Source organism: Chrysochloris asiatica, unplaced genomic scaffold (genome assembly GCF_000296735.1).
Source record: "Chrysochloris asiatica unplaced genomic scaffold, ChrAsi1.0 scaffold00003, whole genome shotgun sequence".
NCBI lineage: Eukaryota > Metazoa > Chordata > Mammalia > Afrosoricida > Chrysochloridae > Chrysochloris > Chrysochloris asiatica.
This window is the reverse complement of record NW_006408521.1, coordinates 19957636-19985105: the sequence shown is the minus strand read 5'-3', so window position 1 is coordinate 19985105 and position 27470 is coordinate 19957636. Positions and strand designations below refer to the sequence as shown.

General features: G+C 42.0%; 1 protein-coding gene across 2 annotated transcripts in view; it reads right to left on the bottom strand.

The window, feature by feature from the left end:
- PLCE1 (phospholipase C, epsilon 1) overlaps window positions 1–27470 on the bottom strand; it is a 349465-nt gene that overhangs the window by 90714 nt on the left and 231281 nt on the right. For both annotated transcript variants that reach the window (XM_006831159.1, XM_006831160.1), the window contains exons 4-5: window positions 3778–3923; window positions 707–965 (exon numbers count right to left, since the gene is read on the bottom strand). In XM_006831159.1, coding sequence (XP_006831222.1) covers window positions 707–965; window positions 3778–3923 — 405 coding nt within the window. The remainder of the gene's footprint in view (window positions 1–706; window positions 966–3777; window positions 3924–27470) is intronic.

Genomic DNA, 27470 nt, shown 5'->3' with positions numbered 1-27470 from the left:
GTGAGAATGACCATAAATTTGGGACTTCCAGGTATGGCCCTCATAGCTGTTCACTAGGTTCTCTCTATTTCAGTAGCTTCTTTAATTTCAAAACACCTTGCAGGAACACTTCATTACCTTCCCCTTCCAGTTTCTTAATAATGCTTCTCTCTTTTGCCCACTGCCCTGATTCATAGCTCACACCCTTCTCTTCACCACAGGAGTCAGGAAAAAGAAGGAATGAGATTGGGAGAGCGGAGGCAGCATGTGCAGGGGTCTGGAGCGTGTCTTTAATGCTGATGTACCATCTTCTCTAGTGTCCTCCCCAGAAGAATGAAACAGCAGTGACTCCTCCCTCTCCTTTATTCCATTTATTTAGAACCTCAATACTTCCCTTATGAAGATATTCTGTCACCTAGCTTTCGTCATCCTCTGTGAGAGACATTCTCCCCATTGTGAGAGAAGAAAAACCCATTAATCTTTTAAATAAAAAGAAATCTCAAAAAACAGCAAAATGCCCTTTTCTACAAGACCTTACACCTGGTCCCATTAACATGAACCTAAGAGTTTTAAGTCAACAACAGCACGAGTTGGCTTTTTTTCCAGAACATTCAGGACCTGCTACCCAATAGCAGAGCAACAAGCAACAACTGTGGCTTTGTCACACTCTCTCTTCTCACAGGGGCCAACAATGGTTGTGAGCAGATGATGAGACTGAAAAGCTCACCTCCAAAGTTTCTTCTTGGGAGTTGTATCGTGGACAAAGCTTCATGAGGCCAGAGGCTCCATCAAGAACTTCGCAGAGCTCCTTTAGAAACACCCCACAGAATGGAACCACCTTACACCCGGGAATGTGCAGTGCCCGGGTCACCACCTTCTTGTACTCGAAGGACGACTCGTGCTGAGCCATGGCATCCTTCAGACTCCTCATGGTCTCGATGTCAGACTGGTCCATAAACTGCCACATTTTCAGAACTTTTCTTGACCTATTACAAAGAAATGAGTTTTAAAATGGTGGCAAATCTGTATGTAACACAACACTAGATATTTCAACAATCTTCACATGTACAGTCCAGTGATATTTATTGTATTTATCAGGTTATAATCATGGCTTTTGTCCATTTCCAAATTCTCCCACCAAAATGATATTTCTTTTTAGACAGAAGTAATATAAAACCCACCCACCATCAGCGACTTGATTCCAACTCAAAGGGACCCTACGCAGGGTTTCCGAGATTGTAAATCTTTATGGGAGCAAAGAGCCTCCTCACAATTCTCTCATGGAACTGCTGGTAGGTTTGAACCTTGCAGTAACCAGCCCAACACCTAAGCCACAGTGATACCAGGACCCCTTAAAGGAATATGTTGTTGTCGAGGGCCGTCGAGTCGGTTCCCACTCATAGCCACCCTGTATAGGGTTTCTGAGCAGTGACTTCTGGGTTTGGACAGCTGACTTTTTGGTTAGCAGTCCAGTGCTTATCCTACAGCGGCACACCAGGGCTCTCGAAGCACATGCTTGTGTTTAATTTGATTTTTCATATTTAATATTAATAATTGATATTGTACACAATATAAACTATACATACATACATATCTATATTCGCCATTGTTACTTAGTGCCATTGAGTTGGTTCCAACTCAGAGCAGCCCTGTATAGGGTTTCCAAAGAGCATCTGGTGGGTTTGAACCATCAACCATGTGGCTAGCATTCTAGTGCTTGTCCTACGGCATCACACTAGGATTATATATAATTTATAGTAAATCACCTAAATTCCATACAAATTCGTTCTTTTGACCTTCCAAATTTTCTCTATTTCTAATCTTTATTTAGGATTCATGTTTCTACCTACGTTACAAAATAATATTAGTATTTACAAATGGACAAAATATTAATTATTAACATTAACTAGGACAGATAAAAATCAACACAGGCATGAGGGAAGAGTTAATTATTCAGACTGAGTCTGAAAGTCAAATTCAACCTAAGCTACCCTGGGTTATCCTCAGGCTATGTTGGTATCAGCTGAAATTCCTAACACGTGGTATGTGGCAGCCGGGCTCTAAGAGAGCTTCCAGAAGTCCATGTCTCCTGGCATTCATGCCGTGTGTCATCTCTAGCCATAATGGTCCATAACAATATGGCAGAAGTGACAGGGTTTGATTGTCATGGCTAGGCCATAAAAAGCATTAGAGCTTTCATCTTGCTCTCTTGGATGCCCACTTTGGGTTAAATCAGCTGTGAGGACAGTTATATCTGTGTGAAAAGGAATTGAGGGCTCTAGTCAAAAGCCAGGCAAAAACAGACAGATAAACACCCCCCAAAAAAAACCCCAAACCCTCTGCTATATAGTCAGTTTTGACTCATGGCAATCTCATGTTTTACAGAGAAGAACTGGGTTTTCTTGGCTGTAGTTTTTAGAGAAGTAGTTCATGCCTTTCTTCTACAAAACTGTTTTGTATTGCTGTTAAGTGCCGACAAGTCAGTTCTGATTCATAGCAATCCTGTATAGTGGAGAAGTGGCTGTTGGATTCGAACTGCCGACCTTGTGGTTAACAATCAAGTGGTTCTCCTACTGTGCCACACCGGGAGGCTCCAGAACCACTGGACTGGCTCAGACTATCACCCTTTACACTCCCTATTTTGTCTTTCTTCTGAGCCAGGCCTGGCACATTTGTTTGACCATTCTAAATGGTATGATCCTTTCAGTTTAATTTTAGCTAAGAAAGTTAAAAAAGAAGAAAAATTCCAACTCTAGGAATTTTCCTCCTCTCTTCTATCTCCACTCCAAATGCAGGGATGTGGAGAATCAAAGAAAATTTTTAATACTGTTATTAAGCAAGATCTACTTAGGGTGGTGAACACCATCACTGAGAAGGAGACTTGGGCAACAGCAAACATTTCCTTTGTATGGAGTCTTATTATATGCTGGACACTCGTGCAAAACATTTTATATAATTTCACCGAATCCTCAGAGTAATCCTAGAGGTAGGTGCTTTTTATGATTCTTATGCCCATTTTACTGATAAGGAAACTGAGGCTCAATGAGGTCAAGTAACTTGTCCAGATAACCCAGCTTTTCAATGAGGAAGCCAGCACTTCAGTTCCTGTCATTCTGACTCTCTAAGTCAAGTTTTATCTCATGCACTATGCTACCTCCTAGAGTAGTGAGGGGCAGCAGTTTTATGCCAGATCTCCAAATGTGAACATGAATAAGGCAGGAGATAGTACTGGCAGAATGGTACCCAGTTATTAGCTGGACAGGAAGGCATAAGAGCAGGATACCATAGTGGTTAGGAACATGGGTCCTGAAATCCAAATTGCCTGGTTCATGTCCCAGCCATACCAGGCAATTTTGATGAATGAACCAACTCCTCTTTCATATAATATAGGAATAATAATAGTACCTGCCTCAAAATTATTTTGGGATTAAAACATATGATGCATAAAAAATGTTTAGCCAAATGCTTGACATACAGCGAGATAGACAACCAAAAGGTGTATGGGATGGGAAGGAGAGGTGAGATGGCAGTGATGAGGTCAACTGCTTAAGCAACCAGGTAATTTCACTCAACTTGGCAAAAGCATGGGGTCAAAGTAGACACAGTTAAGTAGGTTTGTGAATGGTGAACAAGGGCTGACCTTGTGGCGTCTCTGAGGGACATGGCTTGTGGAACAAAAATAATCACTACAAATTGCTTGGTGTGAGTAAATGAGCTTACCCCAATAATTAACTTAGTGCCTTTCAGTTGTTAAAAGGAAACAGTGCTCAGATAAACATGTTACCCACTAGACCATACCTGAGGCCGGCCAAGAACTCCATGACAGCATTGTAGTTACCCATGTTCCAGCAACATTTGGCCACGTGCACCAAATACGAGAAGACTTCCCGCTTCTCCTCCATGGAACCTGCTGCGAGGATCAGCCACGTCACCCAGGAGCTCACCTGGAAGAGGCAGAGAGGGATACTCTCTGAAAGGATGTCCTGGAAGCCTGCTAGCTATTTTTCACAAGAAACTGTTTTCTGGCAAAAGACTCAGCCAAGTTCCATCACTGCTTTGTTCTGGGATTCTGGGAAAAGTCATTTAACCTCTCTGTATCTCTTCATCTTCTTCTTTAAATTGGCTCATCTTTAAATAACCCCCTTCTGGAGTAAAAAAGAGTGAAGAACATCAAAGACTCAAGGAAACAATTAATCTAAATGAATAATGGACCAAGCAAATCACATCCTCTTATCCTGAGACCAGAAGACCTAGATGGAACCAGCTACGATCCAGTACTCTGATTGGGACCACAGATGGTTCTGGACAAAAAAGCAGAACAAAATTCAAAACATTATGAAAAAGATCAGAGGCTAGTAGAACCCTCACCACTGTGGCCCTTAGATACCCTTCAAGCCTGGAATTGAACCCACCCCCGGATTACCTTGCAGCAAAACAAAAGACAGGTCTGTAGAAGGAACACTAATAGTCACAAGGATCGTACTCCTCAGAACACCTACTCATATGAGATGAAAAAGGCAACATTGTCCCCAAAACAAAGATGAGAGGCAGGAATGGGCAGGAAAGAACAAATAGTTCTGGGAACCCAGGGAAGAACCCAAGGAGGGGGGTGCTACATTGAAGGATTTGCAACTAATTATGGAACAAAAAGTGTATACCTTGTTGAATGGAAAATGAATTTGCTCTGTATATTTTCACCCAAGCTACAATAAAAACAGATAAATAAAATAAAGAAATTGGAAAAGGTAATTCATAAAATCCCTCTTGAGCTATAAAATCCCATGAGAAAATAGGAGTCCTTGTGTGGTGCTATAAGATAAAGTACTGAACAGCTAACCACAGGATCTGCGGTTCAAACCCACCAGCCACTCCTTGGAAACCCTATACAGGGCTGCTATGATTTGGAACGGACTCAACAGCACTTATTAACAACAACAATATGAGAAAATAAGGCCTAAGGATAGTTTTTATTTAAATATATTTGAAGTCTTTTAAAAAAAAATAAATGCACTATTTATTATGCTAATTAAATGGTTGAATACTAATTAAAATGAATAGTTATATAGTACATAATACTATGTGTCTGGAGTCCTGGTGTGACACGGTAGGATAAGCACTGGACTGCAGGATAGAGTTGAACCATAGGTTATTGGTTCAAATTCACCAGCCACTCCTTGGAAATCCTATACAGGGTCGCCAAGAAACGACTTGGCATCAGTTAACAACAACAACAACGTGTCTGGGTGGTATAAATGGTTACTATGCTTACCTGCTACCCAAAATAATGGAAGCCTGCATCGCCCTAGAGGTACCTTAGAAGAAAGGCCTGGTGATCTACTTTAAAAAAAAACAAAAAAATCAGCTATTGAAAACTCTGTGGAGTACAGTCCTACTCGGCTACACATGGAATTTCCATGAGTTGGAATCGACTTGACAGCCACTTTGTTTTTATGTGCTAGGCATTGTTCTAAATCCTTTAGCTATACTAACTTATTTCCTTCTCATAGCAATCCTAAGAGGTAGGAACTATTATTACCCTCACTTTATATAGGAGTGAACTGAAGGAGAAAGGATCTAAAGAACTTCCTTCCTTAAGTTCCCTGCCAATAGGTGGATTTGAACTTGGATGTCTGAGCCAGAGTTGTACTATTAATCACTTACTCAATGCCTAATGTTTATATACAAACTCTACTCTTGTACAGCTCTGGGATTAAACTAATTCTCATGTGATTTGTTTCTCCTACCACACAGGGACCAGATTATCATATTAAATCAAAATCCACATTTAAGTCCTCCTTTTGTGATATGTAGCCTCTAAATCATGTGATAAATCTCAAAGATTATTTTCCTGCTGTCATTACCTTTCCAGTCCATTGTCCCAACAGACTTTGGAAGCCCCCTTATACGTTGGTGCTTGGATACTGGTGTAAATTACTGTTTCCATCTGACGGAGGACAAGGTGGATAAACTCTGTTATTAACAGGTCAGAAGTCTTGCTCTTGACCCCACTGGGCCCTATTTACTGTACTTGATTTGCCAACTCATACCACTAGACTGAGAAAGGCCTGAACACGGGTCATGTGACCCAGGGCAATGGCAAGAAAAAAAGAGTTTGAAGTTCAAGGCATACTGCTTACAGGTTGATAAAATGATAAGAATTAATGGCATACAGGTCTCCTAGTGTGGTGTTATAGGATATGCACTGGGCTGTGAACCACAAGGCCGGCAGTTCAAATCTACCAGCTGTTCCTTAGATACCCTATACAGGGTCACTATGAGTTGGAACCTACTTGAGGACATTTAATAACAATAACAACAACAACAGTGGTAGGGTTCTGAAAAGGTGCTATAAGATAAGGACTGGAACTTAGGTGCTATAAGATAAGGACTGGAACTTAGGTGCTATAAGATAAGGACTGGGTCAAACCAACCAGCCCCTCCTCTGAAACCCTTCACAGACAGGGTTGCTATAAATTGGAACGGACCTGATAGCACTTAACAACAATTGTTGGCAGAAAGAATCCTGGCGGAGCAACCATTAAGTGTTGTTACTAACCAAAAGGTTGGCAGTTTGAATCCACCCAGTATCTCCACAGTAGAAAGATTTGGCAATCAGCTCCCATAAAGATTGTATCTTCGGAAACCCTCTGGGACAGGTCTACTCTGCCACATGGGGTTGCTAGGAGTTGCAAGTCAACTCAACGGCACATACAACACTATTGGCAGAAGATGTCCCTGGGTAGTGCAAACAGCTCACGTGCTTGGCTGATAACCAAAAGGTAGAGGTTTCAATCTACCTAGAGGTACTTTGGAAGAGTGACCTACTTCCCCCAAATCAGCCACTGACAACTCTCTGGAGCACAGTTCGTCTCTGACCTGACACACACCGGGCCATCATAAGTCAGAACTGACTCAACAGCAATTGGGTTGGTGTTTTGGGGCTTAGTGTTGGAAGAACCCACAGAGAGCAGTCCAGTAATTTTTCCCTAATCAAGAATGGAAAAAAATCAGTCCAAAGAACTAATGGACCCCATGAATCCCAGTCTCTGTGACCCTGAGACCAGAAAACTACTTGGGGCTTGGCTACTGCTGCTGATCGCTCTGAAGGGGTTCATGACAGGAAGTTCTGGAGGGAGTAGGAGACAAATGTGGAACAAAACTCAGATCTGATAGAGATGGGTGGACCCTTGAGAATATGGTCCTTAGTCACCCTTCAAACCTGGAGCTGAACTCATCTCCATGGCTCAACTTTCAGCCCAAGGACAGATGAGTCTATAGGGTAAACAAGGACACCAGGGAGGTCCACGCTCATTAAACAATCAACCGAACAAGATCAATAGGGCAGCATTTGCTGGGATAAAAAAGCTCAGAAGGTAGGAAAGGCCAGGAAAGAGGACAAACAGAAACAGGAAACACAGGGAAGAGGTGGGAAGAATACTGCTACATTGTGAGGACCGCAATCAAAGTCATGAATCAAAATGTGTAGGAACTGTTGTATAGAAAACCAATTTGCTCTGTAAATTTTTGCCCAAACTACAATAATAATAAAAACATCCCTTGAAGTCTTTTTAAAAAAAAAAAAAAAAAAAGTTTTATAGTGAATTGGACTCCTGGTGCGGTGCTATAGGATCAACACTGGACCGGAAACCACAGATCAGTAGTTCAAACCCACCAGTTACTCCTTAGAAACCCTATACAGGATCATTAAGAATTGGAACAAACTTGAAAGCACTTAATGACAACAATAGTGAATTAGATCATTTCTCCATTCAACAATTGCTTTGATTCATGTCATCTTAAAACCAAACGAAATAGTGGGTGTTGTTAAGTGCCATGAAGTTGGTTCCAACTCATAGCGAATCTGTATAGAGTTTTCAAAGAGCAGCTGGTAAGTTTGAATCACTAACCGTGTGGTTAGCAGTCCAGTGCATATACTATAGTGCCACATCAGGCACTTAGTTAGTTCTAAACAATATTTTAACTTAGTTAGTTCATAGCTGCCTTTAGCATTAATAGGAGCAAATTGACATCAACAACTTGAAAGATAAGATGGTGAGAATAGCTGTACAACTTGAAGAATGGAATCAGTATCACTGACGTGTACATACATACACTGTTGAACTGGCACATGTTTTTACTATGACTATTCCTAACAACAACAAATAAAGAAATGAATCTATGGCTCATGGGAGAAGTAACAGTTCCAAGGTCACAATTCTTGGTGACATCTGAACTAGGACTTCAAGTTCAGTGCTCTTTTATCTGATGAAGGGTGAGATTCTTTACACTTGGCACTGGTTAGGTTCTTCTAAACTCTCACTTTGGAATTGCATATGTGAAGGGCAGGTTGAAGTAACAGGGGAAGACACCAAGGAATTAGTATCGCTTTGTTTTCATCTTTAAGATATGGGATCTAGAAAAGGTAATTCATAAAATCAGAAAACAAATGAACAAATCAACCCAAAACCAGAAGTCAAAGTATTAACATTGAACTATTTTTCTGTCTTTGTTGTTGTGTGCCATAAAGCTGGTTCCAACTCATAGCGACCCTCTATATGGTTTCCAAGAAGCAAGTGGTGGATTTGAACGTCCAACCTTACAGTTAGCAGTCCAGTGCTGATCCTACAGTGCCAGAGAGAAACAAATAGGGAAATAGCAAAAGGGAGTTTGGTGATAAAACAGGGCTATATTCTGGTACCAAGGAATTCTGGTGGTGCAAACTGTTAAGAACTTGACTGCAAATACAAAGGTTGGTTCTGTAGGGAAAAGATCTAGTGATCTGCTTCTGTAAACATTACAACCAAGAAAACCCTCGGGGGTAGTTCTACTATGTTGCATGGGACCACTACGAGTAGGAATCAAGTCCACAGTACCTAACAAGAACTCTGGCACCAGTCAGGAGAATAATGTTTCTTCCCTTCTGCAGGCAGTGGAAGCAAAATATGAAGGTCACCTGTTAGCCCTAAGCCCAGTCCCGAGCCCCTTGGACTCCCAGCATGTACCTCTGCTGTTCACCTGCTCTGGAATCAGACCCTTAGGATGAGCCCTAGGGTTCCTGAAAGGAAGTCCAAGTCTCTGGGGAAGAAGCCAACCATTTGTTCCCAATCTCCTGGGTTTACCCTGAGCACACAAGCGCCTTCTGGGGATTTCTGGAGTTAACCCCTCTCCTGAAGGTAAAGTATTCTTAGGTAACAAATTTGTGCAGTCAAGAGCAATCCCTCTCACCGGCTCCTTGCTTTGTGCCCTCACCTGGTTAAAAGTCACCTTTGTTGAAACTCTGGCTGTATCATTCTTGTCAGAGCAAAGCAGTATTTTGTTGCTAGAGTTTGGATGTCCTGGTACTGCTGTCCAGTTCAGCATTTAGTAAGATTTCCTTTTGATGGGTCCCAGTGGTGCTGGGCCGCTCTGAGTCAAAACCAACTCGATGGCACTTAACAACAACATCACTATGGGAAATAACAGTGAACACTTAGAATCAAGTCTTCCATTCTTTGAGCTGCAAATCCAACCAGCTCTTCTTTACTGAAAAGTTTAAATGGCTTCTTCAAAATCCTCCAACTAATTAGTTGCTGAGGCTTCTAGTAAATTCTATCTATGTCCTCAGGTCCTTCCTGTAACAACTGATGGGAAATCAGGGTCTCTGGAAAGTCACTGTTCTTTCAGCTTCTTGTACCATCAGTGACCACGGGACCAATGGCCTGAAGGGGTTAGTTCATCCCCCACTGAGGGAAACTACTATAAAGTGCAGGTAGAGACCACCACTGGGTTCATCTCAATCCTGATCACACACGCAGACTTAGTTCTTATCAGTCAAATCCTTTTCCATAGACTTTCCCACAATGTGAGGAAAAAAATAGCGATACCGTATTTCACATGGAAACCTAATTTAAACCAACTGTTCCCTCTCGTAGTGTGAGTCCCTAGGGCCTGGTTGTTGAAGATTATGTGAACTCTGTTATCATAAACACACACACACACACACACACACACACACACACACACACACCCCAACATCTGTTCACAGACTGCAGGGACTATTCTTACTACAGCCTGATGTATTCATAATTTTGCAGGCATTATGTACTGACAGCATCCTCTCCAATGATGAACAGACACCACAGAAAGGAAATGAAGATGCAGTGATGGATGTCAAAATGCTGCCCAAAGCATAAAAGGTGGTCATGTTTACTATGTGGAAAATGGGATGCACTACCAATCCAGAAATCATGAGAAATACACCAAAATTGCATAAAATACAAGTACCATGGCTCAGGCATAGAAACATCCTTAAAGCAAGAAGGTGTTATATGCGGCAGGTTGTTTTGTCTTATTTCAATGGTCAGTACAGAATGAAGAGAGAATCAGGCCCCCAATCTAGTTCTGTAAGAGCGTCTCCCAGAAAGCTCTGTGCTTTCAAATCCCAGTGGCCTTCATGTGACAGAATACAACTGCCCTGTAATCTTTTTAGGGTTTCTAGGATGCAGTGTTTATGAGAACAGGTCCCCAGGTCTTTCTCTTACGGAGGCGCTGGGTGGGTTTAAACTGCCAACTTTTTGGTTAATAACTGAACCCTTAACTGTTACGCTATAAGTCTTCTACAATCATCTCCTCTCCCCCCCCCTCCAAAATCAAAACATTTCCCCCCCTTTCTCTGTACTTTCAGGTCTAGCCAAACGGCACAGCTTGCTCTCTTTCTCACATCAAATACCTCACTGGCATTGCACTAGCTTTGTTTGGAAGGAATACTCTTGCTCCATTCAAAACGACCTTCCTCAAGTTCATGGCTGTAAAGCCCAGTCATTACCTTGGCTCAGCAGGGTCCTGTCCAGTTTCCAACCTCACCGCACCTCTTCCGCCACAGCCACTTCCAGGAAAGTAAACTAGGTTTTTAATCTTCTCAGGAAGTTTACATTGGTTGCTCTTTGTGTGGGAAAGCTCCCCTCCTTTTAGTGAGCTAACATTGCCTCATCCTTTATACAGAATCACCTCTGGTCCCTTTAGTCAGGGTCTCTGCTCTGGGTCCTGCATTTTATATGGTCTCACACTGGCTCTGCTATAGCTCTGCCCCTCTCCACAGAATAAGAGGCCTATGAGGTAGAGGGGACAAAAAGCCCACTTTTGAGTCTGCAAGAACCTTCCACCTGGATCAAACCTACTGAGGGCAGATCATAAACCCCAGGCTGGAAGTGTGACTAACAGAAAACTGTGGTGTTGTTGTTGGTGGTGTGTGAAGGGGGTTTGACCTTAAGACCTGAGGTGGCCACACAGGTGCACATGAGCCAGGATGGGAAGAGAAGGAGGGCAGATCTCAGGCTGGGCCCTCCTATGTATGCGCACCTTGGCCTCACTAATATCAGGGCAGGACTGCCTTCAGCAATCAGTTGAAAACCTCACTTTCTTGAGGAGGTCTTCCCTGAGAGTTCCCTCCTGGATTAGGTTCATGTGCTGAGCATTCTGTGGGATCCTTGGCCCAGTCCAGCTGTTTCCCCATGAAGGTAGACTGGGTCTGTCTTGTTCATAGCCAGAAGTGCCAGCGGTGACGCCAGGATCTCCCCACAATAAGTGCAAAATGAGACCTGGCCAAAATAAGTGAATGCATGACACGTATCCTCTCTCCGAAGGCTTTTCGTTCTTTCTTTGAAGACATATAGGATTTTAATTGGCATATTTACCTGGAAAAGGCATTAAAATATGGAAACCCAAACAAAGGTAATAAAATGGAAAGAACTAAATGGTAGGGAAATTCTGTGTGTAATTAATGAGAGAAAAAATTAGGCAGAGAAGATAGACGCACTGGATGTGAAATCTTGGTTTGACTGCCTTGATGGCATGATGGTTAAAGCGCTCAGCTGAAAACCAAAAGGTCAGCTCTTCAAATCCACCAGTTGCTCTGTGGGAGACAGATAAAATAGTCGGCTTCTTCACACATCTAAAGCCTTGGAAACCAACTGTTGGGGCAGTTCTGTCCTGTCCTGGAGAGTCATGATGAGTTGGAAATGACTTAATGGCAGCAGATTTGTGTTTTTGTTTTTTTTTTTGCCGCTTTTTAAACAGGAAAGCGATACAATGAAAGCATTTGTGTAGAGATATTTACTTTGCAGGGTATAGGATTTAAACTGAAATAGGGATCAGCCAGTCACTCCAGAGTCCTCAGCATAAAACTCTGCTTAACTAGTCAGTGAAATCCAGCTGGTTTTACTTAGAAATGCCTTTGGAGTTTGAGCCATTGCACTTTTTCGTTCGGAATCTCATTCCTTTTTTTCCTGGATTGTAGTGCTAGCCTTCTAACTGATGTCCTTTGCGTTCTTCCCGACTCCCTTCGCTTTCTTTGCTACTACCAATGGGATTTTCCCCAAACAAGTTTAATCATGCCTAAAGCATTGTTTGGCTATTTCTTGCTAACAAACTCCTAAGTTTGTCTAGGAAAACTTTTTGGATGGCTCACCAAGCACCTTATACTCAATTTCTTCCTGTTTCTCTGACTTCATGTAAAATCTTGAGTCCAAACTTAGGTCTGCGCTTCAGATTCTCACTACTGCGTGGATTTGCATCTGGTTTATTTTTGTTATGTTTGTAAAGAGTGTCTGACTCTTTCACATGGTCTGTTCAGTCTCCCCTTCCAGAATCAACGTCCTCAAGGACAGGACCATCTTTCCCACATCTCCAGTGTGGGGATGGCCGCTGCCTTCTGGTTCCCAGGGGGCAGTGGGCAGGGAGGATTCTCAGCTTCCACACCCTCAGGGATAGTTGGGAAAAAGCCTGAACACTGCCTACTGCTGTTCCCAGGTCCAGAAAAAAAGGGGACACATGACTTTCTGCCAAAACGTTTTTGTTTTTTAATAGGCTGAGCAGTTCTCATGGAAAGATGATTCTTCATAATGTGTATCTGGTCTCTCTAGCTGCAAAAGCTGGGCTCAAATGGGGAAATCTAAAGATAATGGAAGTCTAGACAAAGTACTCTCTAGTTTACATGAAGCAACACCTCTAAACCTGCCCCCCAGGGAGCTATACGAGTGCACCCTTGATCTAACATGTGGGCACACACACATCTACCCAAGCAGAACACCTCAGAGTCACTAGTGGGAGGTGTTCAAATGCAGATCCGAGGCTTCATGTCAGACTCTTGAAGGAAACCTGCATTTAGATCTTTCCCTGGTGACTCTTAGGCACACTGACATTAGGGACTAGTCCATGGGCAGAGCGTTCTTTTTCAACACCCTTGGACTTGGAGTCAGAGCTCAAGCACCTGTGTAGTGTCCGTCTGACACTGTAAACCAATGTGTCTTGTGCCACTGAGCTAACTGCACCTGAGAAGGCCGAGGGAGGCAGCACAGCAGCCTGCTGAGGAACACACAAGCTGGTGCTGGATGGGCCCGCTGCTTCTGAGGCAAGCCACCTAACCTCTCCGAGTCTCAATTCCCTTTTCAGTAAAATAGGAACAATAGTATCTGTGCTTTTCTTTTCTGACAGGTTTCCGCCTTACACAAGTTCAGGCTTTTGCAGGTTTGACTGTATTTACCTCACAAAATTTTTATAAGGATGAAATTAGAGATTGTGTATTGTTGTTGTTGTATGCTGTCACGTCAGTTCCAACTCATAGCAACCCTGTATATGGTTTCCAAGGAGGGGCTGGTGAACTTCTGACCTTGTGGTTAGCAGTCCAGTGCTTATTCTTATAGCACCATATATAGACCTCAGCAAAATGCTTAAAAACCACACCAAACCCACAGCTATCAAGTTTATTCTGACGCATTGTGACCCTATGAGACAGCATAGAATTGCTCCATAGGGTTTCTGAGACTATAAATGAGCAAACAGCCTCATCCTCTCCTGTGGAGCAGCTGCTGGGTTCGAACTGCTGACTGTCATTAGCATCCTAATGCTAAACCCATGGCACTACAGGGCTTCATATGCTGAGTAGGGAGTCATCGCCTCTGAATTCTTACTACTGTGACTATTCCTGCTGCGGGAACTATTGTTTAAAGATTTGCAGTCGTGGAAACTCTGTGCGGCAGTCCTACTCCTGTCCTAGAGGGTTGCTATGAGTTGGGATGTCAACAGCACACAATGACTATTAATACTATTAACTGTTCTCTGAGTTAGAGAGAGGCTGAATTCCAGGGAGCAGAACCTAGACCCGCTTAACTATGACAAGGCTGGACCAGCACTGGACAGTGAATGCCCTGGGAAGGGTTTGCTCCTTGAGCACCCTGTCCTAGCAGGAGGGTAGCTCACTCTTACTCCTTCTCAGAGGCTTCCCCGACTCCTCATTCCGATTAAAACATGCCTCTTGCTATTATAATTGCCCGATCTCTTACTTATTGGGGAAGCTTCAAAGGGATGGTAGAAAAATTCCATTATCTTTTCATTTCCTTTTTCCTAGAACTTTTTGTAGCCCCCCTCGTATACAATTTTAGAGTGCTTGTCCCAGACCAGTTTCCTCACCTAGCTTTAAGTTTAAAGGCAGAGGCCATGACTTACTCACACTGGGTTCCCAATATTGAGGATGCAGTGGCCAGCAAGTTCCATATGTCTACGCATCCCTCCACATGAAGTGGTGGTGAAGCATCTTTGGAATTCCTTGTCCTACTTGGCACAATTCCACTGATGACTCTTTGCTTAGGAGAGACGCCAAAGGGAGACTGCTAAACCCACTGCCGAATAATTGATTCCAACTCATAGCTACTCTGTATAGGAAAGAATAGATCTGTACCACAGGCTATAAATCTTTAAGGAAAAAGACAGTCTCATAGTTCTCCCATGAAATGGCTGGTGGGTTTGAACTCATGGCCTTATGGTTAGCCGCCCAATACTCAACCCACTATGCCACCAAGGCTCCTACCAAAGGGAGAAGCCTCCCCAAATTGCATCACATGATCCACAGGACAAATTCAAAACCTCTTTTTTTTGGCCTTTCAAGGCTGACTTCAAGTAGCTAAAAGTCTTGTGGGGGAAAATAACATGAAATTATAGTACTGAGTAGGACTCCTATTGTGGTCCTGTAGGGTTAGTACCATACGATGTGTGAACCACAAGGTCGGCAGTTCAAAACCCACCAGCCGCTCCTCAGAAACCCAATACAGGGTCGCTATGAGTCAGAACCAACTCAATGGCATTTAATAACAATAATAAATGACTAAGTACAAGGCCCATTTCCCCCATTACGTCCTGTTTCTCTTCGGAAGTTCAAGTCTTTCTCCCACTCCTTGGTCCCCGTCAGCCTCCTGAAGAACTGTATCTATAACTCTAGTACAGTGATGTTTTCCACAACAGAGAGCATGTTGTGGGAATATTGCTGGTTTTTGAATTTGCTGGGAACTATGCTAGGCATGGTGGGGGGTGGGGGGACAGACGGGGCTGAGGTAAGCAAAACAAAAGTAAGGTAGCATACACTCTGATTTGCAATAAAGTTGGTTGTGTTAGTGCCCAGTTTCTCCTCTCAACTGTAAGCTTCTTGAGGAGGGAGGTGAGAGGGGATAAAATGATGTGAATGTTTCCCTAAAGACAAATACATGTGATGAAATCAAAGATGCTGGCAACCCACCAAATCAATGACATCTTAACCCTGCTGGACACTGGTAGATACAACAGATGGTTTAAAAGACGATAATTCAATCTGCCGTCTGTCTGTTCAGTACGTATGTGCAAGCGTGTGCTTCTGTGAATGACATTTGTTAGTGAGCAGAGCTGATGATAACCAGAATTCTGTTTTCCACTTGGGGGCAGGTAGGGGTTATGCTGAGACTATAATGGTGAAGATTACAGGATTGGAGCCAAGGAAACGGATTCATTTCTTGTCTCTGTCCTTTAATATTTCTAGCGTTCTGAGCAAGGTTCTCACCTTCCTCTATGAATCCATAGCTTAAATGATCAAATGCCCAAGATCACAAGAGTGCTGTGACTAATAAAAGAAGAAGATATAGAAAACCAAAATGTGGGAGCCTTGGGGGCGTTAGAAAAAAAGTGTTGGACTTTTAACTGCAGGTTGGTGATTCTACTCTACCAGCTGTTCCTCGGGAGAAATGAGGGTTTCTGCTCCCATAGAGATTTACAGCCTCAGTAACCCTAAACAGGGTTGCTATGAGTCAGAACTGATTCAAAGGCACACAGCAACAACAACTAGCAAAATGTGGCGTATCTGTTCAATGAACTATTGTTGTTATTGTTAGGTGCCATCTCACAGTGAGCTTATGTTCAACAGAAAAAAACACTGCCTGGTCCCACATCGTCCTCATCATCTTTCCGATGTTTGAGCCACTGTATCAGTCCATCTGGCTGAGGGTCTTCTTGTTCACTGACCCTCCCACTTTACCAAACTTAATGATGTCCTTCCCTTGTGACAGATTCCTTTTCCCTTTTGATGATATGGCCAAAGAATGTGAAATAAACTCTCACTATTCTTAATTTTAAGGAGCACTCTGACTGTACTTCTTCCAACAACAATGTGGTCATTCCTTTGGCAGTACAGAGCATATTTAATATTTTTTGTCAACATCATGATTCAAAGGCATCAGTTCTTCGGCAGTCTTCCATATTCACTGTCCAGCTTTTGAATACATATGAGTCAACTGAAAATATCATGGCGTACCTTGGTCTTCAAAGTGACATCTTTGCTTTTCACCACTTTAAAGAGGTCTTGTGTAGCATATTTGTCCAATGCAATGCAGTCATCATTTGAGTTCTTGACTACTGTTTCCATGGGTATTGATTATGGAACTAAGTAAAATGTAATCCCTGACAACTTCAATCTTTTCTCCACTGATCATGAAATTGCTCATAGGTCCAGGTGTGAAGATGTTGTTGTTGTTGTTGGTGGTGATGTCATCCATATTGAAGGTTGTATATATATATATATATATTTAATCTTCATCAATAAAGATTTCAAGATCTCTTAGCTTTCAGTAAGCAAGGTTGTGCCATCTACATGGTGGTCAATGAGTCTCCTTCCAATTTTTCTTGCTCATATAGTCCAGCTTTTCAGATTATTTGCTCAACACACAGACTGGATAAATGTCGTGAAAGGATACAGGATTGGAGCCATACCTCCCCTGATTTTAAATCACACACTATCCCCTTGTTCTATTTGAAAGAATGCTTGCTTTATATACAGGTTTGGCATGAACACAAATTGACAAGCGGTGGAATGGAATATTCTCAGCCATAAAAAGAAATAGCTCAGATAAATGTTACAAGATGGATGAACCTCTTGAAACCATGCTGAGTGAAATACATCAGATGCCCCAAATCACACAATGTATAATCCCATTAATAGGAAATATCTAAAACAGGAAAATGCAGAGAGACAGAAAGAAGATAAGTGCTTTGAGAGACTGGGAGCTTCATGGGTACAGTTTCTGTTTGGTGTGAGTAAAATGTTCTGGAAAAAAAATTGTGGAGATAGTTGAACAACATTAGGAATATAATTAATGCCACTGAATTATAAACATGATTCAAATGGAAATTTTTATGTTACATAAATTTTCCCACAATAAAATTGAAGAAGAGAGAGAGACTATATGTAGCAGGCTCCGGTGTGCTTGCACAGATAACGATATAAACACAATAAATATCAACTGTTTGTGGCAATTTAAAAAATACAAATAACCAATGCCTTCTTCAAGAAATAGCATTTGTAGAAACAATGCCTGCTTTTTATGACAGTGCCAGCTTCCCTTTTCTGTTTAGTAGGACCCGACTCTCAGAAAGAACGGTCCTTCGTTAACTTTCAAAGAGGTCAGAAAGGGGTGGCAGAGGGAATGTGCAACATGGGAAAGAGAAAGTTCAGAAAGAAAATATCTGTAGGAAATCTAAAGAGAGTTAGCCTAACAGGAGATAATGAAAGGGGGATGTGGGTGAGGGCTATCTGAGCAAGTGAGGACACATGGATAAAGGCTGAGGGTTGGGGAAGTGTTTTGCTAAGAGTGTTGGGTCATAAACAGGTACCAAATGGACAGTGATCCTAAGAACCATCTTTTACCCAGGAAGCACCAGGTGCAATGGAGTGTAGTTATACCAATTGATCAAGTGACTTTGGCCATTTCAACATCTTCCTTGCTTTGTGAAAGGGAGGTCATCTTATCTGGAGAAAACACACATCCCAATTCTGACTAAAAACCAACAAAGCTATACCTGAAAGACAAAAAGCAATGCCAGGGCTAGATGCCAGAGCAATGCTCTTTACACCCTAGAGACATAACAGGTTGGGCTTCACTTATCTCTGTGGCTGTACCACCCTGCCACCCTCCCTCTTTCCCTCTGTGAATCCTCTGAGCCAGAGCATCTGGGTCAGGAAGTCGTGCATGTCAGAAAGAAGTTAAGCGGGTCTGATGGTGAGGGCCAGGAAAGCTGGGAGCTACGGGGCTTACTAATGATACTAACTCCTAACTCGGTAGTCTGAGAGATGGTGGGAATGGGTCTTGTTATTGTTGTTACGTTCCACTGAGTGGGTTCTGATTCACAGCAACTCTGTATAGGATTTCCAAGGATCAGCTGGTGGGTTTGAACCGCAGATCTTAATGATTAGCGGTTCAGTGCTTATTCTACAGTGCGACACCAGGAGTAGGTCTAACTTGGGCAAAATCCAGGAACAAAAGAGAGACGAGTCAGTACAACGGCATTGCCATCAACAGCCTGAACATTCCAAAAGCAGCAGTGTCGGCAGAACTGTGTACAGAATTTCAGGAATGCTGGGTGTGAAACTTTTCCTCTGGGATTTAGCCAGACAGAGGTGGGATGCCAGCTGTGTTCTATAGACTGTGCTAAGGAAAAAAGTGGGAAGAGGAGGCTGGGGATTTGGGGGCAGAATTCTAGGAAAGCCAGTTGGTACGATTGCCATGTGTCTTCAATAGAGATGTCAGGAGAGTAAGAGGTAAGAAGGCAAGGAAACCTCTTGGGCTTCCAACACGGAGAAAGACGGCAGGAAGAGCCCTTCAGGGAAATTGACCGTTAGGACCTGTTTCAGGAAGAAAGAGAGCAGCTGGTCACTGGTGGATATGGGCTGGGGACCCTGATTAGCAGATCAACGGGTAAATGCCCAATGATCTGAAGTTGCAGAAATTCCAAACCTTGGACCCTGGAGGCTGAAGTGAACTTCCAACCAGCAGGGGAAGGTGATTTATTATGGTGAATGGGCAATGCAGTTGGCAGGATTTTTGAGTGATTTTGCTGAGTGGGCTAAAGTTAAAATGCCTGCTCATTATCTTTGGTATATTCAGTTAAATGAATAAAATGACAGACCTGTATAGGGTGAGAGCACCAGGGTGGTGGTGGTGTGTAGAGTTGTCATTTTAGGGAAGCCCTGACAAGAGGGGCAGGGGGACCAAATACCAGGCAGTGCTTCTACACGCCTTCACAGGGACAAAACCCATGGAGACAGTTCTAACACATGGTGATTCATTTGTGTCAGAATATAACTGCACTCCATAGGGTTTCCAATGGCTGATTTTTCTAAACTAGATCACCTGCTTTCTTCTGAAGTATCTCTGGGTAAACTTGAACCTCCAAGCACTCATGAGAATCTGAGCATGTTAACCATTCGTGCCATCCAGATATTTCCAGAGGGGTAAAGAAAGGTTTTATATCTGACTCAGGAAATACCTTATTTGGAAAAAGCATAGGGTGTAGATGACAGAAACTAACACCAGTTAAGTCTTAGAAAGGGACACATTTTTACCAAAAAACACAGATAAGATATGCTGACGAGATAAATCCTTTACTAGATGCCAAAGAGAAAAGCGCAAATTTGAAGTCAGAGGCGCTGGGTTCAAGTCTCAGTTCTAACATTTAGTAACTGTGTGATACTGGGTCAGTTGCTTAATTCCTCTTTTATTCCTTCAACTTCAAAGCAGACACCTACTTTACAGAATTGTTGTATTAAAGGAAAAAGTTCAAAAGTGCTTTAGATACTTTTAAGTATATGTTGTTGTTAAGCACTGTCGAGTCGGTTCTGACTCACAGCAACCTTTTATAGGGTTTTCAAGGAGCGGCTGGTGGGTTTGAACCGCAGACGTTGAGATTCAACCTGACTTTGCAGTCGAATGCAGTCCCACACTAGGACTCTGAGTAAATAGTGCTCCAGTAAAGATTTACAGCCTTGGAAACCCCATACAGTGTTTCCATGAGTCAGAACCAACTCAATGGCTGTGGGTTTGGCTTGTTGGTTTTTATGCACAATTGAAAGGTTAGTCAATTTTACAAAGATTGTTGTTGTAAAGTGCCATCGAGTTGCTCCAATTCATAAGATTTCCAAGGTGCAGCTGGTGAATTTGAACCTTTGATCTTGTGGTTAGCAGTCCAAGACTTAGCCCACAGTGCCACAAGAGGACTTCTTACTAAGATTGTTAGTATTGTTGTTGAGTGCCGTCAAGCCGTTCTAACTCATAGAGACCCTGTATAGGGTTTCTGAAGAGCGGCTGGTGAGTTTGAACAGCTGCAGTTCAAACCGAACTTGTGGTTCAGTGCTTATTCTACAGCACATTAGGACTCCACAGATTACTGGATAAGTAGTTGATGATTTCTATGTATGGCATTTGGTTTTGTGAGGCATTTATATTGAAAGTGGTATTGCTTTATATTTGGATTCACAATTTTAATGTCGTACTTCCTTTGCTGTTCCACTATTCTATGCCTCTCTGGTCTCCCTGTTTTAAGATGGGACACGACGACACTATGCTATCAGGGCTCCTTAATCTCTAACAATATATGAAAACTAGGTTATTTTCATTGTAAATGGACGAAAAATGCTGCTTCTATTTTCACCTACATCTTAAATACTATAAGACAGAGAAAGATTTAGTTAAATGTTTTGTCAAATTATTTTTCTGAAACAAATTGGTATGCTTAATTTTTTTCCTCCTTTTACTTTTGCATGAGTAGACTATAGCCTTCTATCAAATGTGTTCAACACCTGCAGCATACAAACTCAAGCCTAAATTTCTTAAAAGTGCTGGACATGTTTTAGTATTTTAATGATAAAACCCAGATGTCTTGTTTTACATGCCCTGGAAGAAACTTTACAAAGAACGCTCACCATTTTAAATCTGATTAAACTCTATGCCAAACAAGGACTGGAAAGAGTATGATGTTTGTACAAACAATCTGTTAAAAAAGTATTTTTCAACTCCACTTAAATGTTCTGGAAACCTCCTGAAATGTGAACAGGCAATATTTATTTACATTCCACCCTTGTAGTGAAAATGCAGTCTGGGGTCACATCTTGGTCCTGGGAGTGGCAGTCTTGCTGATGACTGGCATGGTTCTTTAACCTGTGTTTCAAGGATCAACTGGGATGAACCCTACTTTGGTCACTGATGCATCAGACAATACCATTCAAGAGCCCAGTGGTTCCTAAACGTAGCTCCCCATCAGGACCAGCTGGGGGAGTTTCTAAAATACATTCAATTCCAGATTCCATCATCTAATGTCTAAATCAGTAGTTCTGGTGAGGGTAGTACAAATCTATCTTTTAAAAGAAGCCTCCTAAGTGATTTTGATAGAGACTCTATCTATGAACCACTGATCTAAAGTCCTGGTCATTCTCAAACTTTAATGTGCAAAGCAATCATGGGGGATCATGGTAAAATGCAAGTTTTGATTCATTAAATCTAGGGTGGAGACCGGGATGTGGGAGTATATGGAAAATTCTGTATTTCCAACCAATTCCTATATAATGTTCTTGTCTGAGACCAGACATTGGATTTAGTTCTCAGGTCTTTCTAGTCTCTTCCATTCTGGAAAGTTCTGGGGTCCTCCCTCCTGCCTTTCATGTCATTAAGAGTTTTAAAGATTATAGGTCCTATGGAGCCCTGGTGTGATGTTGTAGGATAAGTAGTGGACTACTAACCACAAGGTTGATGGTTCAGATCTACCCGCCGCTCCTTGGAAACCCTACACAAGGTCGCTATGAGTCAGAACTGGCTCTACAGCACTTAACAACAGCAACATTCTATAGAATGGCCCTCAACCTGGGCTTCCTGGTGTTTCCTTGTGGCCAGACTTGGATTATGCTAGAATGAGGCTGGCATCTGCACAGTACACTGTCTCAGGAGGTACTTGATGTTGACCTTTCTCACCACTGGTGACATGAGTCTTGACTAGGTCAGGCTGGTGACTGACACGTTTCGCTATCATAAAGTGGCACTGAGGTGAAGAAGACCTATCTTCTCCACAACTGCAAATAGACGAGTATTATCTTCCTTTGTGATAGCAAAAAGAAAAAAAAAAAAAAAGAGAAAGAAACAACTCAGCCTTCTTTCAACAGTAGAAAGGTAAAGAGAATCCAATAACATAACATACAAAAGAGACAGAACATGAATAAACCATAGGTACACACACCAATATGGATGCATTTCAGATTGAGTGAAAAAAATCAGATCAAAATCTTCCAAATATTTCCCATATCAACTGGATGCCCTTACAATGGTCTACAAGGCTGTCTATGATCAGACCCTCTGTCTACGATCTGACCTTTTCCTCTACTGCTTCCCCACCCCACCCCAGCACACTGACCTCTTTGCCAGGCATATTTCCCAAGTCCCTCTGGGAATCTGCACTTACTGTTCTCTATGTCTGGAATGTTCTTCCCTCAGATATTCATATATCCTAGCTCACTCCCTCGACCCTTCCCTGTCTTTATTCAAATAGCAGCTTCTTAGTGGGGCCTTTCCTTCCCTCACCCCTTCCCAACTCTCTTCCCTGCTCTATGTTCTGCCACAGCCCTCATATCACTACATTTGACTTCTTCATCTTGTTTATCATCTATCTGTCTTCTAGCTAGAACACCAGAAGGCAAGGGTTGGGGTCTGTCCTTTCACTGGCACACACAAGGCACTCAATCAATATTTCTGGATAAATGATTAAATGAACAAATGGATGATACTACAGGAGCGTGCAGCCAAGAAGCAATCAACAGTGCTGGCCAACTGCTGACAAGAGGAAGAGCTCATTTCCAATCATCCTGGACCAAAAGTGTCATTTTTTTGGGCAGCCTACCCCAAATATGTCATTCTACATAATTCTAGCTAACAGATGAACCCATTTAGGAATCACTGTGGGGCTGCTCTGGAAAGGGCATTAGGATGCTACCTTGCTCACAATAAAAGGCTTTAAAGACCACACAGTCCATCAGTTTCCTGGGCAACGCAGACAACTAACAACTTCCACCTGCAGACTCTTGTAGGCTGGTCCTCTCCGCCACGTTCTGTTCATTTAGTCATTCTATAAATATTTACACAGCGCCATCTACGTGACAGGACTGCACTAGGGCTTTGTGGGCATAGCTTTATTCTTTTTGTTAAACTTTTCCAAATCTGTTTGCATGCAACTGCACTTCACACTCTGCATCTCTCTCTGCCTTTCCTACCTCTTTCCTAGGCCTCTGGTTTAATCTTGATTATTGAAAGTGATACATGTTTGTAGCCCCTCACACCCACCCTCCCTCTCAAAAAAGAAAAAAAGAAATAAACAGTATAGCAATCTCGATAGCAGCAAATGAAATTCCTTCACTATGGATCACCATAATCATCAAATTCCTTGGCCCCCTCTAGAGGTAAATGTCCCCTGAGGAATGGACAGGGTGGTGGAGGGAAGGGGAACTTTCATAAGCCTGAAACCTGAATTATATTTATATGTAAAAGGACTTGCCAGGAATCTCAATGATCAACTGTCCACAACATGTCACTCATGTTAAAAGCTTGGCTGAAGGAACTGGTATTCAAGAAATAGATCCTAAGAGTCATTTCAAGTATTCATTCCTTAGATTTTTAAGCTTTATCCCTGTGCCAAGTAAGACGGACAGTGAGCAACACACCTGGACTTGATGACCTCAGCTCCCTTCCTGCATACCTTTACAGAACCAAGTTTTAATGACATTCTTTTATTGAAAGTCAAAATAAAATATGGCCAGAAGGAAACAGATTCTGTAATTTTTTGGTCCTTAAAACTGCTCTTGAAGTTGCAGTCCATTTTCTATACAGCACATGAAAAATATTTCTCCCATAGTTCACATCTAGAAGCCAGCTTTTTTGCATTCTTTTTCTTTTCCCTCCCCCTCACCTTTTTTTCTTTTCAGATAATGAGAATGATATAACCCAGCATGTCTCCCTTTTTGCCTTGGATGCTAGGAAGCTCTGACCAACTCCTGAGTTCAACAAAACAAAAAACTTTATCAAATGATTTTCTTTGTTTTGCAAGTAGGAGGAACATAAATAATACTTTAATGGCCCAATGTTGACATTTTGTAATTTACGGGCAAAGAAATTACAGCCCAGAGAGGTTGGTTACCTTTGCTAAGAGTCACTATGGCTAGTTAGTGGGCATTTTTAAACTAAGATCAGTCAAGGGTTTCTGCCCTTTCCACTACCCTATAGCGCAGGATTGGTGTTGCTAAAGTGCCATCAAGTTGGTTCTGAGTCATAGTGACCCTGTACAGTATTTCCAAGGAGTGACTGGTGAGTTTGAACTGCCAACTTTGTGGTTCAAACCGACCTTGCAGTCCAGTGCTTTATCCCGCAGCACCACACCAGGACTCCTACAGTGCAGGGGTAGGGAAACGTTTTTTCTGCCAAAATGTATAACATCATCCACAGGCCATAAAAACTATCAACTTAAAAATTAACCTGCTACATTTGGTCAAACATTTAATTAACTTTCTGCTCCCGTAAAGATTAACAGCCTCGGAAACCCTGTAGAGGGTCACTATGGGTCGGAACTGACTCGACAGCACATAACAACAACAACAACAAATGTAATGGGATAAAGCACTGGACTGCAAGGTTGGTTTGAACCACAAGGTCAGTGGTTCAACCCCCCCAGCCACTCCTTGAAAACCCAAACAGGGTTGCTATTAGTTGGAACTGACTGACGGCTCTCAACAACAACAAAAATGTAATGGAGTCCTGGTGTAGCAGTATAGGATAAACACTGGACTGCAAGTTTTAAAACGCAAGGTCGGTGGTTCAAACTCACCAGCCGCTCCTTGGAAATCCTAAATAGGGTTGCTATGAGTTGGAACCAACTCGACGTCCCTTAACAACAATGTGATCATTGGAACTGCGGTTGCCTTGGCAGAGCCAGGCCAAATGACTTCTCCAGTTGGAAATTCCCTACCCCTGCTGTGTTTCAGGAGTCCTGGTGTGGCACTGTAGGATAAGCACTGGACTGCAAGGTTGGTTTGAACTGCAAGATTGGCAGTTCAAACTTACCAGCTGCTCCTTGGAAACCCTACACAGAGTTGCTATGAGTCAAAATAAACTTGATGGCACTAAACAACAACAATAGTGTTTCAAACTGAAGACTAATATTTCTTCTGACTTCACATATTGTAGATACTCATGCAGATCTCCCCCCATTTGTTCTGTTTTAGGGGTGGGACATCAAGGCTGTGACAAGTGTGATCTTCCCTCCACTCTTCACCACCAAAGCACAAGGGTGACCAGCTGCAGGCGAGAAGAGGTATGTCCTCACCTCTTTTCATTTTTGCTTATGCAAACCCCAACTCCAGAAACCTGCCAAATCCACTCAGAATGTTAGACATAATTATAAGGATATGGATAAAACATCTTGAGGAATTGAGGTGTTTCTGACTGTTGTATTTTTGATGTAGAGTGGTGTGGGCTCACCAAAAGGAAGATACAATGAGTTTAACAAGGGCTGAAGAACTCTACAGTGTTGACAATTATAAATGGTTGTTTATACTCCTAAATCAAGGGTGACTGGATTTAATATAATAATATAAGTAAAACTCCTTTGTGGCTCTTTTAGGTTTCCTTATATGGGAAAAAATGCCAAACATAAAAATGGGTTCAGGAGATGCTAACTTTGGTGTATATTCCGGGGTGCTCATAAGTGCTTTGGAGGAGGTGGGGGGTCCCACTCTGGAGCAGAGAGCAGGAGGGATTGGTGGTCTGAATGGAATGTCACTATGGGACAGGGGCCTTGGAGGCATGCAGACGGTCCTGGATTCTAGTTCTCCCACTTCTCAGCTGTGTGTACTTCTGAGTCCGTAAGCTCCAGTGTCCCCATTCATAACATGGGAATAATACCTACACCCCATTACTATACTGTGCAGAGGATTATATAAGGCTGTGTGAAGCACACCGTGCAGTGTGTGCACAGAGATGACCATTTTCAGACTGAAACAGTGAAAAGCCAGGCTCATGTTTGGATGAATGAAATCCATGAATAAACCCATTACCCGATAACTATCTAACTCTGCTGTACTTATATAGCTTGTGACCAAGATTTCCTCACATTGTCATCAAGTCATAAGTGGCTAAGTAAGCACACAACATGCCAGAGTTCCCTTGGAGAGTAATAAGGCCCTAAGGTCACATCCTAAGGAGACAAACTGGTAGCAGTGAAGCCTGGGGGAGGTGGTGCTGGGGGTCAGCTTCTATGGGGTAGTGATGGTGAAGTTCTTGGCTCAGTTTTGTCACAGGCAGTGAGCGATATGGGATCTGAAATGTAAACGGATCTTGCCAGACACTTTCTGTTATAGGAAGTTCACTAGAAAGCAATGAAAGATGAAACAACTCATCCTTTAAAGGCTTCACTATCGTCTCGGGGGTTGGGGATGAAGGATACTTGTAGTCACAAATAAATTAAGTTGATAAAAGGAATATGGGAATTTTCCCTTGGTGTAAAACACTTTGACTGACTGGTGTAGATGGTCCAGATGTTTGTTATGTGGGAATATTGTACATGTGGGGTCACAATATACACACTGAGTTCTACAGCATCTGTAAATTGTTCTTATTTGTTAACTCAAAACATAAAATTAAATAACATACAAAAGCACCAACTAAAACCAAGTTGGATTTTGTTTTTAATTTGACAGAAAAGAGTAGCCTTTGGTTTTGTGAATAATTATCTGCTGGATTTTTATTTTATACCAATTCCTTTCCTATCTTTTTGTAATTTTTAGAAAGGAAAATGCTCCAAAATTAGATTTAGTCATCTTCCTCTTGGGGTATCAAGCCTGGAATTGCTTTCAATGAACGACTATAAAAAAAATCATAAATGTCCCATTTGAAGACCACATGATTCAATGCTGCATAACTTTATAAATTTCATTGAAACGGAACTGAAATTTTCTGTTAATTTTTTTTTCCAGTGGACAAATTGTTCTAAATGATCTATTTTGCGAGACCACTACTGTAAAAAGTCAGAAAAAGGTTTTCATCCTTTAATAAATGTTCCATATTTGTTACCAAGGGTGGGAGGCAAGGGAACATAATTCACTTAGATCTTTTTATTTTTTTAAATAAAAATTTGTTTTCAGAATAGTTCTAGATTTACAGAAAAATTGCCAAGACAGTAGGGTAAATTCCTATATATCACATACACAGTTTCCTCTTTTATTAACATCTTAAGCTAATATGGTTCATTTGACATAATTAAAAGAACCAACATTGATATATTGTTATCAGGTGATAATAATGCTTTAACTAGATTTCCTTAGTTTTACTAATGTCCTTTTATTGTTACAGGATCCC